General features: G+C 34.0%; 1 protein-coding gene across 6 annotated transcripts in view; it reads right to left on the reverse strand.

Moving 5' to 3' along the window:
* Positions 1-15,308, reverse strand: part of USP15 (ubiquitin specific peptidase 15) — a 127,855-nt gene that overhangs the window by 83,925 nt on the left and 28,622 nt on the right. For 5 of the 6 annotated variants that reach the window (XR_004678734.1, XR_004678735.1, XM_035002247.1 and 2 more), the window contains exons 3-4: positions 13,109-13,239; positions 3,078-3,204 (exon numbers count right to left, since the gene is read on the reverse strand). Coding sequence is in view for 4 of the 6 variants with exons in the window: in XM_035002247.1 (XP_034858138.1) it covers positions 3,078-3,204; positions 13,109-13,239 (258 nt within the window). In the remaining 2 variants the exon portion in view is untranslated. Of the gene's footprint in view, positions 1-3,077; positions 3,205-3,874; positions 4,517-13,108; positions 13,240-15,308 lie in introns of those variants that run through there. The other variant, XM_035002250.1, reaches the window with a different exon arrangement.

Raw genomic sequence — 15,308 nt, forward strand, 5'->3', positions numbered from 1 at the left:
ATACATCCCATATCTCCTATTATCCCAATATTTTATTATTTCAACAGTCACTTCCTTTAGAAAAACAAAATCAGCTCAATTAACTTTTGCACAGATTGTATAAGGCGGCAACTAAGAGATGAGACTGTGTGTTCAAATACGGACTCTTTCACTTGGAACAGGGTGAACCTAAGTAGTTATTTAACCTTCCTAAGCCTCGACTTCATCCCCTAACCAAAGAGGATACAGTATTGTTGAGGTTTAAATAAGAAGCTTCCTAAGAAGTGCCAAAAACATAGTAAGTATTCCACAATGGCTAACTACTATGATAACTATAATCATGAAGTCTCTAAAATTCTCAGTTTAATTTTAGCAAAAACTTTTGTTTAGAAAGCAAACTTGCTCTAATATAGTCAGACTCTTAAAAACTAAGACCTACAGTAAGAAATTGTGACCCAATATACACATATGTGTTGCCATTTTCTATTCTGATATTTTTCATTCCATTCTTTTACTCCCAAAATATGTAATGACCACCCATAGTCTTGACAAACATTGCTCTAATCTAAAGTAAGAAACTTTAGGCTATATAAAAATTCAGTTCATTTACAATTTTAAGGCATATATACAATGTATGTAGCTTTTTAAAGTATTAGTAAATTTAAACTATGCTGATTAAAATCTTTGCAAATTATAAACTTTTTGAAGCAGAGATTCTTTGACAGATTCTTACATAGTACTTAATAGAACTCCATAATGCTCGTACGGAATTCAGAAATTAAACCAGCTGATCTTCATGAGTTAAAAATATTATTCAGTGAACTAATGTTCTAAAATAAGATTTCTGATTGTCTCATATTTATACATAATTTTTCTACAGAAATTAGGTAAGGAGAAAAGGAAATATCTAACTTTTAAAATAACTAGAAAACATTATCTGTATGAAGTATTTTAAGAAGTAGCTTCTCATTTATATTCCAATCAGCTGAACATTTCAGACATTAGTTTTTGATTTAATTTTAACAGACTACCCTTATTGGACAGATGATTCTTATTGTGCATACTTTAATATCATGATTAGTGCAGTTCTATACATACTGAAAACTTTCAGTTTTTAGAATGTAGAAACGTTTTATGTTCCTGAATATGTTCCACAAACCTAGAAATTCTATTAATATAATAAAATGACATTTATATACGGAACTCTTATTATTTTAAGCATTCATTTTAGAAAGATGAGTTTACTAAACAGCATTGCAAACTTATAAATGTTCTAGGTAAATAAAGAGGGGGAAAACAAATTCATACATAATATTCTATTTGGTAAAAACATGAGGATTAATCAAGCACTGGGTACTGAAGAATGATGATGTTATTTCATGAAAAATATAGGTTTGTTAGTATCTTCTGCTGTGAAATGGGTAAGTGGTAAAAGTCAAATATATTTGTGAAAGTCAAAAGTAAATATTTTTAGGGGCGCCTGGGTGGCTCAGTTGGTTAAGTGACTGCCTTCGGCTCAGGTCATGATCCTGGAGTCACGGGATCGAGTCCCGCATCGGGCTCCCTGCTTGGCAGGGAGCCTGCTTCTCCCTCTGACCCTCCCCCCTCTCATGTGCTCTCTGTCTCTCTCATTCTTTCGGTCTCAAATAAATAAGTAAAATCTTAAAAAAAAAAAAAGTAAATATTTTTATTTACTTTTAACCAAAGTATACATAACGAGTGGTTTTAACAAAGCAAGCTATACATAAATTTGCTAATCTTTTTCTTGCTGAGAAGTTCTGCATTAACTGCTATGTCTCCACTGTTTACATTTTCCAACAAGATCAATGTTATTACCACTAATCTTGTTTTCCAATAACTTTACTTGAAAATAAATAACTTTTATAATTTTTATTTTGAGCTGTGATTTATCAAAAAATACTGTAATTCTGTTATTAAATCCATAATCATTTATTTTAAAAACATCTCATTCAACATTTTTTTTTTTAAAGATTTTATTTATTTATTTATTTGTCAGAGAGAGAGAGAGAGAGAGTGAGTATGGGCAGGGGGAGAAAAGAAGGGAGAAGCAGGCTCCCCACCGAGCAGGGAGCCCGATGCGGGATTCGATCCCAGGACCCTGGGATCATGACCTGAGCCAAAGGCAGCCGCTTAACCGACTGAACCACCCAGGCATCCTCATTCAACACGTTCTTGATCTTAAATTAAAATGTGGCTTTTAAATACAAAAAACCCCCACATTTCAATATGCACTTAGATGTGTAGATACATAAATATATAAGTATATGTAGATCTATAAATATACAGTGGGAGTTAGGTACATTTGTATTTGAGACTATAATTTCCTAACCTACTCATTGTTAAAAAAGAAAAAAATCAATTTGTCATAAAAATGCTAAGCCTAGGGCGCCTGGGTGGCTCAGTTGGTTAAGCGACTGCCTTCGGCTCAGGTCATGATCCTGGAGTCCCGGGATCGAGTCCCACATCAGGCTCCCTGTTCAGCAGGGAGTCTGCTTCTCCCTCTGACCCTCCTCCCTCCCTCTCATGCTCTCTGTCTCTCATTCTCTCTCTCGCAAATAAATAAAAAATTAAAAAAAAAAAAATGCTAAGCCTACTGCCTTATCTAAGTAGCTACTTAATTTGCATTCAGAGCCCAGAGAATAAACAGGAAAAAGGGAAATAAAAAGTTTGTCATTTTCCATGCTAAGAAGGGGAAACATTATCATGATGATGATGATGGAGGATATCTATATTACATTACATGAAAAGTTTTTATTTAATCAAGTTTTTATTTTTACTTACAGTTCTACTTTATACTCAGGTTACAAACATATGTATTTTTTCAAATGCTCAACAATAATTTGATTTTTTTTAAAAAGTAAAATGGCACAAATAAACTCATCTAATAATGTAAAGTAGATCTAGACATGATAAATAATTCAACTCTAGGCTAAGATATATTGATTGCATCAGCGATGGAAATCTGTAATGTTTAAGTATAAAGCCTTAAAAAGGTTATCATCCTAGTGGCATATAAGAAATAGAATTACAACTAAATTTCTAATAGCAATGGTTCAACAAAGAGGATCTTGCATTACCTATTGTGTCAGCTTTGCTAAATCTTCGAGTTACGACATTGTTCATGTTTCCATTTTCACAGAGCTTCAATTCTGTGAGATATACTTCTACTTTGCAGTGCTTTACAAACATACCCTGTTCAACCACCTAAAAACCAGAACAAATCAGTGTTAGCTATAGCTCAATATATTTCTCTAAAGGCTTTAGAAAAAAACTGCAGCTCTCCAAAAAAAAAAAAAAAAAAAAAAAACTATTAAAAACTGTTAATATGAAATAAGAGATACTAAATAGTTGAAAAAGCCAGAAACATATTTGGAATATTTAACAGACTATGAATAATCATATTAAACATTAACAGACAGTTTGGAAAGGCATTCTACTCATCTATGAAGATATTCTGGTATACTATAAATAATTAATTCATTCAGTATTTATAATAAGAAAGTTTACCCCCAATGTAAATACAGTTCTGATTAATGATCTAGACCTACTGCTAGCTTTTAGTACTTGATCCCAAGAAGAAAACCTTTAAAAATGATAAATTTTATAAAACTTCAGTTAGCAACAGCTAACTCTGTATGTTAAATCACTCTATATGTTAAAATAAATCTTTTAAAATAACTCCACAAATTACTGCTGCCAAAATACTCAGCTATGGCCTGTAACTGATATGTTAGTTTTCCATCCTAAGATGACTTTGTTTGACCTTTAAATACACTCTTAGTAATTCTATGCAACGAATGGAAAAAAAAAAAAAGCTGCTAAACATGCAAGCAACAAAGCAGGAAAAGAGAAAATATGTATATATTAGGGTCACCTTTTAAATAAGTATATTTCCTTTTGATCTTCTAAAGGTTAACTGTAGGATTTCAGTCATGAATACTGCTTCTGAAAATAGTAATCAGCCTGATATGTGATACATTAGACAAATATGGCTACAGGGAAGCTCCAAATAACTGCTGTAACTCACAAGCTTAGCATCAGTTCAGTAAAGGCCTTAGAATTTGTCTTTCACTTGCAGGGAAATTGTTTTAGCTCAAAAAATTCAAATGTAGGTTAGCTAATATTTAATGTTGAATCTAACACTAATTTTTATAATACTTCGTCATTTATATTCTCTTATTTATACTTGCTATATTCACATTTCTAAAACAGGCAACAGCCTGCACCTCTCTCTTAATTAATTTTACAAACTAATATATAAATTGTCTCTTAACTAATGAAACTTGTTTTAAATTTCTTATGCTTATTTATTTTGAGGTTAAGAATGTGGCAAAAGATTCTGTATCATTTAATTTTACAAGATTACATGTAGCTATATTTAAGTAGAAAAACCAGAAATCAAATATTCCTATCAATCAGAAATTTTTGCTCTGGGACTTAATATCTGAGTAAAAATCCTAAAATAATATTAATACTAATCAATAGTAGGTTGCTAAAACTGAGGTGCTGACAGGCCTCATTTTTAGGGGGGAAAAAAAGGAATGATCAACAACAAAGCAAGTAATGGTATAACAAAACAGGATAAAGTAACAAAACAGGATAAAATAACAAAAAAGAAAATCCCTCATTATTATTTATATTGATATATTTTTCTAAATAAGCACAGTTTTAAAAAATGAGGATTAATTTTCATAACACCAATAGATATTTTCCTGGAAAAAAAATCTAATGATTTAACTGTTAGAAAGTCATTATAAACAATGAAAACAAAACACCAAGATTATTTCAAAATCCACTTTATTGGGTTTCAGGATTTTTCTCACCATTTTTTTCTTCTCTCCAACAATATCTTATATTGTTACAACCCTCATCATCAGTACTCTAAATACTATTATGTTCATAAGACATTTTACTACTTCCAAAAGCAGTGTATTAAAAAGCTGGGTTTTTTTTAAAGAAAATATGAGTTTGTCCTCCCCAACTATTTTTATTTGAAAGAACCATACTATATGAATAATTAAAGCTTGAATACAGTAGCTCCACAGCAGAGAAAAGTAATTAGCATTTTTATGTAGTAGTGTTATTATGGTTGTATGTAGGTTATTTATTTATATAACATCTTCTCTATATTTGTTTATATTAAGTCTACTACTTCATTAAAAATGCACTAAAAATAACCATTTAAAATAATGAAGACTGTGTAACAGGAAGAAACAGGCTTATAAAAAACAAGGTACAAAGTTATACTTACCTAATTATTATGACCATTAAAATACACATTTGAAATAAGACTGGATAGAGGGGAGGGGGGTGGGGGGATGGGTTAGCCTGGTGATGGGTATTAAAGAGGGCACATACTGCATGGAGCACTGGGTGTTATATGCAAACAATGAATCATGGAACACTACATCAAGAACTAATGATGTAATGTATGGTGATTAACATAAAATTAAAAAAAAGACTGGAACATGAATATTCAGAAATAATAGTTATGTTTCAGAAGTACAGGTGACCGCCAAAATATTTTTTCTAAGTGAACTATAACAAAGAGCAAGCATAAGATGAAATCTGGCTTCCTGTCCAAAATTTAAAACTTATGGCTAAATAGAAATAGTTCCATTAATTGACGGCCACAATGAAGGTAAAATCTCTTTACAAATTAGTGCAGGAAATACAAATTTATATTGAATTAAAATAAATATAATTTGTTCATTTTGCTGCAAATATTAGACAGCATTTTGTAGAAAGTCATGAAATATATTGATAAACCTAATGTACTCTTTAAATTGGCATATGAAAGTTTCACAGAAACTTTACTTAATTCCAAGTGCTTACTTCTTCCCCTTTGGAAACAGAAAGTTACTTCTAAAGAAATCCGGTACTCAAACAATTTGATGACATGGTCTAATCAGACACATTTACTATTTTCGAGGAGGTAGCTACATTTGTTTTTGTAGCACTTACTGAGTACTATACTTACTAGTGGTAAAAAATAGACAAGTAGAGAAGTATAACTCAACTATGAAATCATAGGTGTTAATACATAACAAATTCTACATATAATATTCTATCCACAAATATTTCAGGATATATTTCTTCAAAAACAAGGACTCAAGAACCTTAACACCACATCACACCTAACAAAAATAAAACTAATCCCTTAATAGCAAATATCCAGCCAATATTCAAATTGTCCCCATCTCATTTTTATTGAATCAGGATCCAAATAAAGCCCATGCACTGTAATTGACTGATAAATCTCTAAAATGTCATTTAACTGAAAAGTTCACCATCTTTTTATTCTCGTAATTTTTAGTAAGACTACTTCATACGTAGTGAGATATTCTAAATAAGGTGCAAATAATATCTAGTTGCCCTTCTTTTTGTGATGTTGGTAGGCATTAATTAACCAGGGCCAAGATCAGGGATGGGCCAACTATGACCCACAGGCTACATTCAACTCGCCATCTATTTTTGTAGATAACATTTTACTAGAACATAGTCATGTCCATTCATTTATATATCATTTATGGCTGCACCCAAAACAGCAGAGACGAATACTTTCCACAGAGACTACCCTGGCTCATAAATATTTACTATCTGGCCCTTCACAGAAAAAGTTTGGTGACCCCCCCCTCCAAACCCCCTGGGCATTATTTTATTTTGATCAGTCTTGCCAGGACCCGTGTTTTATTTTACTGGTCTAACTTCACTGTTTTTTGAGTCAACTTTGTTCATTTAATGTAGGTTTTTTCTATTTTATTAATGTCTATTTTTTTTTGTTTTTAATTTTATTATATTATGTTACTCACCATACATCATTAGTTTTTGATGTAGTGATCCACGATCCATTGTTTTCGTATAACACCCAGTGCTCCATGCAGTACGTGCCCTCCTTTTTTAGTATATGTGCTGCCGAAGCGAGCACAAGTACGTGCCCTCCTTAATACCCATCACCAGGCTAACCAATCCCCCCTCCCCCCTAAAACCCTCTTTGTTTCTCAATTGTCTATTTTTTTATTATTATTTCTTGATTAGGCTTAATTTCCTTTTCTTCTCTTAACTTGCTGAGACAATACATTTTGACTTTCTTCTTTTCTAATATACACATTTAAGCTATCACATTCCTTCTAAGAATGGCTTTAGTCACTTTTATATCGTATTGTTATCATTGTTTAAAACGTTTAATTTTATTTTGTATTTCTTCTTTGACCTAAGGATTACTTTAGAAGTATATTATTCCATTTCTAGATAGCTAGGAGACAATCTTGTTACCTTGTTGTTACTGACTTCTAAATTCCACTGGGGACAGAAAATACACTGAATAATTTCTATCATTAGAAATATAGTGGAATTTGCTTGATGGCCCAGCAAATGGTCAATTTTGGTAAAAATTCCACTTAAGAAGAATTTGTATTCTGCATTTACTAAGTGCAATGTATGTCAATTAGGTCATGCTGCTTAATCATGTTGTTCAAATCTGCTTCCAAGCTCAATCATGTGGTTGTTGGCAGTCCTCAGATCCTCTCCAGCTGTTGGCAGAGAATTTAGCTCCTTATTATGTGAGTGCCTCTATAGGCTGCCTATAGGCAATAAGTCACAGTCCCTCCCCACAACACGTAAAATACATGAACTCCCTGCAAAGCCCCCTTAGTATCATCCCATTATTACATCAACTCCAAGTCAGAAACTTGTCATTTATATCAGGTCAGGTGCAGATAAGGATCCTTAGTTATAGTTTCTTAAGCATTTTGAGTATAGTTCCTCTTTATCTATAATTCTGTGAACTTCAAGGTAAGTTTTCTGCCCCACATACACCCAAAATAAAATGGTGGGGCATGCAGAAGATAATTTTTTTTAGATACTCCTGTTAAAAGGAGCCCCGGGGAAAGAGGAACAAAGGAGTCAATGGTCCATAGAAATTCTGAAATCCACCTGGGCAAATACTTAAAATTCTTTGATTAGGACCTATTCTGCCCTTACCTGAAAATGAATCTTCACAACACTTGATTCTGCTTCCTGGGTCATAATTTTTCTTAAAAGTTAGCACATGTTTGCAGTTGAGTAAATAGTCTGACACCTGCTTGTAGGAGTCTAGGAGACTTCTTTGATTTTACACTGTCTCTGTAGTCCAAGATGGTAGTGCTTCTTGAAAACATCATAGGTCTCCAGTGGATCTCACTGGAGTCTCATTCCATTAGACAAAAAGTCACATCCACAAATGTCCTCTAGATATGTCCTATCTTGGGTTTATGCTGAGAAGACTGAAGGGCAACACTCTTAAGCTTCTTAGAAGCCCTAGAGTTCTTAGAAGCAACATATTGAAAGGAAGTGTAAAGTATACCCTGAAATTCTTTAAAGGGTTTTTTGTCTGAACAGTATTGTGAGGCACCACGTTTGATTTTTCTGAGGTCTTGAAGAATTTTACAGTCGTACCTGTGGCTTTTTTTGGTCATGCTTTCCTGACAGTGCCTTGAGTTTCATCTTTGCTTGGGAACATATCATAGTTTCAGCATTGTCTGTCATCTGAGAGGGGCCAGAAATTCTCAAAACTAGTAAGTCTTGGCTCCTTTTTAACAGCCCTTTCTTTAGTTTCTCTCTCCCTTCTTACATCCGATTATATGCAGGCACAAGAAAAACCAGGCAGTTCTGGAAGATCATTCAGCTTACCAGATATATTTTCTACCTTTCAATTTACTGCAGTTGACATGTTGCTAAACTTTCTGCGACCTTATAACAAAGATCACTTTCTTATGGGTTCCTATAAGATTTTCTTCACTTTCCTGTAAGTCCTCACTGGCAGCCTCCTTAAAGTCTAAAATTCTACTAACAATTTATTCAAGGCACCTTAGGCTTTCATTAATACTCTTGCAGGTTCTTACAGCTTCTACTCCCTGCCTGGTTCCAAAGCCACCACCACAGTTCAAATCTTGTAAAGGCAACACACTATTTCCAGGTACCAAATTAGTTATCAGTTTTCTGTTGCTGTATACTAAATCACCCCCAAACTCAGAGCGACTTAACAGAATAAACATTATTTTACATAGTTCCTGAGGGTCAAGAATCTGGAGCAGCTTAGCTGGGTTGTTCTGGCTTGGGGTCTCCTGAACTGTCAAGCTGTGGGCTGGGGCTTCAATTATCTGAAAGCTGAATGAGACTGGAGGATTCATTTCCAAGCTCACTCACATGGTTGTTAGCAGGCCTCCATTTCTCTCTACTGGTCAGAGATCTCAGTTCCTTACCATGTGAGCCCCGCTACAGGCTGCCTGAGTACGCAGCTGAAGTCCCCAGACTGAGAAATGAGAGAGAGCAAGAGGGCGTGTGCACCCAAGTGTGAGCCAAGGTGTCTTTTATAATCTGATCTCTTCTATTTTAATGAGGTACAACTGACATATAACATATTAGTTTCAGTTGTAAAACATAATGATTCAATATTTGTCTATGTTCTGAAATGATCACCACAATAGGTTTAGTTAACGTCCACCATCCTATTACAAATTTTTTTTTCTTGTGATGAGAACATTTAAGATCTACTTACTCTTAGCCACTTTCAAAAATGCAATACAGTATTAACTATAATCACCATGCTATATATTTACACCCCCATGACTTACCTATTTTATAACTGCAAGTTTGTACCTTTTAACTCCCTTGACCCTAAAATCTAATCTTGAAAGTGATATACCTATTATAACTTCTGCTATATGTTGCTGGCCACAGGTGACTACCCAAGGATTAGCTCACTGGAGGTTACCAAGGAGGCTACTATCTTAACTTATATGCAAATATTACATATTTTAAATTTATGCATATATTCATCTCAATAAGAAATTACTACCATTTTAAATAGTCTGCCTTAACACATTTATTCACAATATTTACTGCTGTCAATCTACATTTTCTCCTGTCTCCAAGCTTCCATATGGAATAATTTCCTTCCATTCTAAAGACTGTTTTGTATTTCCTTTAGTGCAGTTCTGCTAGTAACAAATTCTATCAATTTGTTTATCTGAAAATAGCTTTTTTCACCACCTGAAGGATCCTTTTCTGAAGAATCCTTTCCTTGCTTATAGCATTCTAAGTTGGCAGTTACTTTTCTTTCATCATGTTGAAGATGGTTGGTTATTTTTCAGCTTTCATTTCTCTTCAGAAATCATTTGTTTATTCTTACTTTGAAGGTAATAGACTTTTTTTTGGGCTACTATTAGGAATATCTTTTTGCCTTTGCTTTTGAATAATTTTATTGGGTATAGTTTTGTTCGTATTTATTTTTTTAGCACGGGTTTCACAGCATTTTTTTTTTTTAAGATTTTATTTATTTATTTGACAGAGAGAGACACAGCAAGAGAGGGAACACAAGCAGGGGGAGTAGGAGAGGGAGAAGCAGGCTCCCCGCTGAGTAGGGAGCCCAACGCGGGGCTCAATCCCAGGACCCTGGGATCATGACCTGAGCCGAAGGCAGACGCTTAACGACTGAGCCACCCAGGTGCTCCTTCACAGCATTTCTTGATTCTATATAGCATGTCACCTTTCATCAGTTTCAGAAAATTCTCAGCTGTTAACTCCTGTGTTATTTCTACCCTATTCTGACTTTCCTCTCCTTCTAAGAGCCCGCTTACATGTATACTAAAATTATGCCCTGTGCTCCAAGTGTCTTTGCTTATTTCTATGCATTCCATCCTTCAGTCTCTCTAAGTTTTAGTCTGTATATTTTCTACTGATGTTAGTTTACAAATTTTCTCTGTGGCTCTATTTAGTGTTCTAAAACTCAAACACTGAGTATTTACTTCTTAATTTTTTCATATTATTTTAGAATTATAGAATTATATTTGGATCTTAATAGTTCTGGAATTATATTTGGTTCTTAACAGTTCTGTCCTTCCACTGTCTTATTTTTTTAAAGATAATAAGCACAGTATTTTAAAGTTTCTGTCTGGTAACTCCACTATCTGGATTCCTTATGGGTCTGTTTCTACTGTCTATTGCTTCTCTTGGATTTTGGTTCCACTGTATTTCTTTTTCATTTATGTTTATTTTTGCCCGTTTTGTTGTTGTTTTAACTGAGTGCCTGACACTATAAGCAAAATATTTTAGAGATTTGAGGCCCAGGGAGATGGTTAACTACTTTGTTCTGCACGATGTCTACCAATCTTAGGTTCCTCAATTCAATCAGAGATTAGTAAAATTCAAAGTTGGGCTTCAGACCCTTAAAAAAACGTCATTCTTTAAGTAAATTTCATTGTCATAAGAGTCACATGGGGGCAAAGTAAAGGTGGAAATTCCCAGACTTACTAATTTAATTTGGGAGGAAGACACATCTTAATAAAAACTCTGGTTAATTTTATGCACACTAAAGCTTAAATATTATCTTACAGGTTGAATAAATTCAAACTATCTTATTAAAAATAAATGGATGGCCTCCTAACAGAGAAACTTTTTTTCTACCTGTATGAAATTTTCATGATTTTTATTTATTTACTTATTTATTTACTTATTTTAATTTGCTATTAGACACAGATTTTAAGAAATTCCAAAACGGCCTCTTTCAAAAAGTAATGCCAATGAAGTTATTATTATTAGTTGGTCTGCTTACCATACCAAATACTTGTATTGTATAATATGCTACCTTTATTAAGTTTTTTTTTTTTTTTTTTTAAGATTTTTTATTTATTTGCGAGAGAGAGAATGAGAGAGAGCATGAGAGGGAGGAGGGTCAGAGGGAGAAGCAGACTCCCTGCTGAGCAGGGAGCCCAATGTGGGACTCGATCCCGGGACTCCAGGATCATGACCTGAGCCGAAGGCAGTCGCCTAACCAACTGAGCCACCCAGGCGCCCAGAAAAAAGATAAGTTTATCATTAAAGTTAAAGTAACACAGGTTAGCATATTTGAAGATATTCCAGGAACAGATTTTCCTTTAACCCAGGAATAACTTCTTCTTCTAAACAGTTTTAGAGCTAAGCAATCTACCCTTCAACTGATCAAAACACTCAATTCTCTAGCAAATACAGATAAAACAACAGGTCATTTTATGTGTATAAGGCTAGAATTCCTAAAAGACAGAAATCCTAATTTTGAAATAGCTATAAGAGAAGGCTGAGTGAAGTTAAGGGTCTAAACTAAAATGAACTAGGGCGCCTGCATGGCTCAGTTGGTTAAGCATCTGCCTTCGGCTCAGGCCACGATCCCAGGGTCCTGGGATCGAGTCCAGTATTAGGCTCCCTACTCAGCGGGGAAGTCTGCTTCTCCTTCTCCCTCCGCCCTTCCCCCCTGCTCGTGTTCTCTTTCTCACTCTCTCTCAAATAAATAAATCTTAAAAAAAAAAAAAACTAAACTGAACTAAATCAAAGGTACACTCACATTCTATTTAGAAAATAGAATTTAATTCTATACCTAAACCACCAATATATACATACAAATTGTTAATATAGCTACTCTGTAGCATCAGTTCCAAATAAATCCATGTATGGTTTGGTCTACTAGGTTTGTACCCTTGTGTTATGGAATTTGGCTTTTTAATTGTTTCTGTGTGGAAAAAACCAACACAGATAAATAATTATATGCTCAGAGATTCCGGTCCCCAAACACTTCCTTCTTTCCCCTTCCCCACCTGAAACACTAACAAATACTTACATAAGATTGACAGAGCTACTTTAAACATTTGGTATTCTGCTATGATGACAAGATCCTCACTTTTTAGTAACTTTTTAGTTCCAAAAAGTAAAGATAATGGATCATTTTTAATGTTTTTAGGCTTTAATTGTAAAACTTGTAGCACAGTGATTAAGAAAACAGGTTGCCTAAGTTTCTAAATTGAAACTTTCTCTACCTCTGTCTTTATTTCCTTATCTACAATGAAGATAATACCTACCCTATAGTTTCCTGTGAAGATTAAATTATTAATAATGTATAATTTGCTTATAACAGTGACTAGCAAATAGTAAATCCTCTATAGGTATTAGCTGTTGTTATTATTATACAGTGTAAAAGTAACATTTTGATGGTCTTTTTCTCCTAGATAACTGATGAGGCCTCATAAGGCATTAAATTAACAATAAAATGTGAACTGTTCAAGAAAAATATTTTCATTCACTTATTCTAAATATGTACCTTTCGTGCTATTGGTTCCTGACCTTCCATCAATGTGTACCAGCTGACAAGTTTATTCCAGCCCTCAGTTGGCAATAGTATGTAATCCAATTCATCAATAAGATGTTCCTTAAGTGACTGGGCATCACCATCTGCAAAAGAAAAAAGTAAACTCAATAAAAAAAAGAAACCATAGTACATATATCTAAATAACTTAGCGTAAATATCATAAGTTACTTAAACTCATAGAGACTAATTTAAGAATTTTTTTTTTCTTTTTTTTTTCTTATGAGAGAGAGAGAGAGCACATGAGAGGGGGGAGGGTCAGAGGGAGAAGCAGACTCCCTGCTGAGCAGGGAGCCCGATGTGGGACTCGATCCCGGGACTCCAGGATCATGACCTGAGCCGAAGGCAGTCGCCCAACCAACTGAACCACCCAGGCGCCCCTAATTTAAGAATTTAAATGAGTTCTGAAGAAAGCTCTGAAGAAGTTCACATATAAATCTACATATTCCAAAATAAACTGTTGCTTTAAAAAGATTCAGTGTGTACCAGTAGTCAAAGAACAGTGTTTAAAGACATAATTTTTATTAAGTTCTTAAAATAACAAGGGATCTGAAAGAAGTGTGTTTCCCAAATATTTAAAGTAGGAGATCCCTCACAAGGTAACAGTGGTTATTCTAGTATTAGCTGATGAAGGAAATTCAGACGCAAATTGATAACCTTTTACAATGACTCCAAAGCACATGGGCTGGGAACCATGATGGAAATCACAAAAGCGTGTCTTATGAAACAAATCATTATTCCAGAAGGCCCACGATGTAGATTCCTCCCAAAATCTCAAGTGGAGGTAGTTGTTCAGATGTGGTTCTAATTCTATGATCATTTTCAAAATTCTGGTTAAACTAAAAATTTAGTGCAGGGCAGGCCAGACTTCTAGAAGCAATACCATGAGTTATACCTACATGACAGACCTAATCTGAGACTCATTTATTATTATCTGGTCCTTTTACCTGAATTTCCAAAGTACAGGAACAGATATAGTTCATCGAGTTATATACAACATAAAGAAGATTTTCTCAATTTGAGCCAGTCTTAAATTAACAAACATGGGAAGCAAAATTGTTCTCAGTAGCATCTCAATAATGAGAACACACTATTCTTAATTAGACGTAACAATATAAATCAAGAAGCAGGAAAAGTTCTGAAAGGATTGAGATAAAGTTATTTATTCCATCTAGGATTAATCAATGGTCACAGAATTACCTACTTTTTTTTTTTAAGATTTTATTTATTCATTTGAGAGAAAGAGAGAGCACGAGCATAAGCACAAGCAGGGGGAGAAGCAGAGGGAGAGGGAGAAGGAGACTCCCCGCTGAGCTGGGAGCCTAACATGGGGCTCAATCCCAGGACCTGGAGATCATGACCTGAGCCGAAGGCAGATGTTTAACTATCTGAGCCACCTAGGCACCCCAAATTACACTAAACTTTGAACAGAGCAGAAATGATAAACTCTGAATTGTATAATACAAACTTCAATAGCAAATACAAACCAAGCACTAATTTTTAAGCTCAGTTTTTTTAAACCTTAGTTGTAATTTTAAATTCTTGATGGGGAAACTGATAATTTGGAACATATTTTTAGTCTGCTGAAGGTGAAAGAAACTTACATATTCTAAACCCCTATATGCATCATATTCTATGAGACATATTACAGTAAACAACCATGTTATCTCAGTCAGTTCTCAAAACAATCCTATAAGATAGGTATCTCCATTTTAGATTGCAAAATATTTTTAGAGAAACTGAGTAACTTGCCCAAGATCATACATACAGAAAATTGCAGGTACTGTGCAAAGTGTTACTAGAAAACACTGCTATCTCAGGTGACTTTTCAAAACAATATTATGAGGTAGCTATCCCCAAATTAATTAGTAAACAGATTCAGGTATTAATTAACTTGCCGCAGGTTACGCATATAGAAGGCTGTAGAAACTGGATTCAAATACAAATTGGTTTACTCTAACATCCATTTTCTTCCTACTATTAACAGACAGCCTTGAAGAAAACTTAGGAAAAGAAAGAAGAGTTTAAAAATTAAGACTTTTATGCTGTTTTCCACAATAATTTAAGAGTATGGGTATATGATTTTATTATCTATCAGAATCCAATATTAATTTTATATCTAATGGACAAAATAAAACAATCAATTTTTTTTTTT

This window comes from Mirounga leonina, unplaced genomic scaffold, assembly GCF_011800145.1.
Source record: "Mirounga leonina isolate KUSES-001 unplaced genomic scaffold, KU_Mleo_1.0 Mir_126, whole genome shotgun sequence".
In the NCBI taxonomy this organism is placed as follows: Eukaryota; Metazoa; Chordata; class Mammalia; order Carnivora; family Phocidae; genus Mirounga; species Mirounga leonina.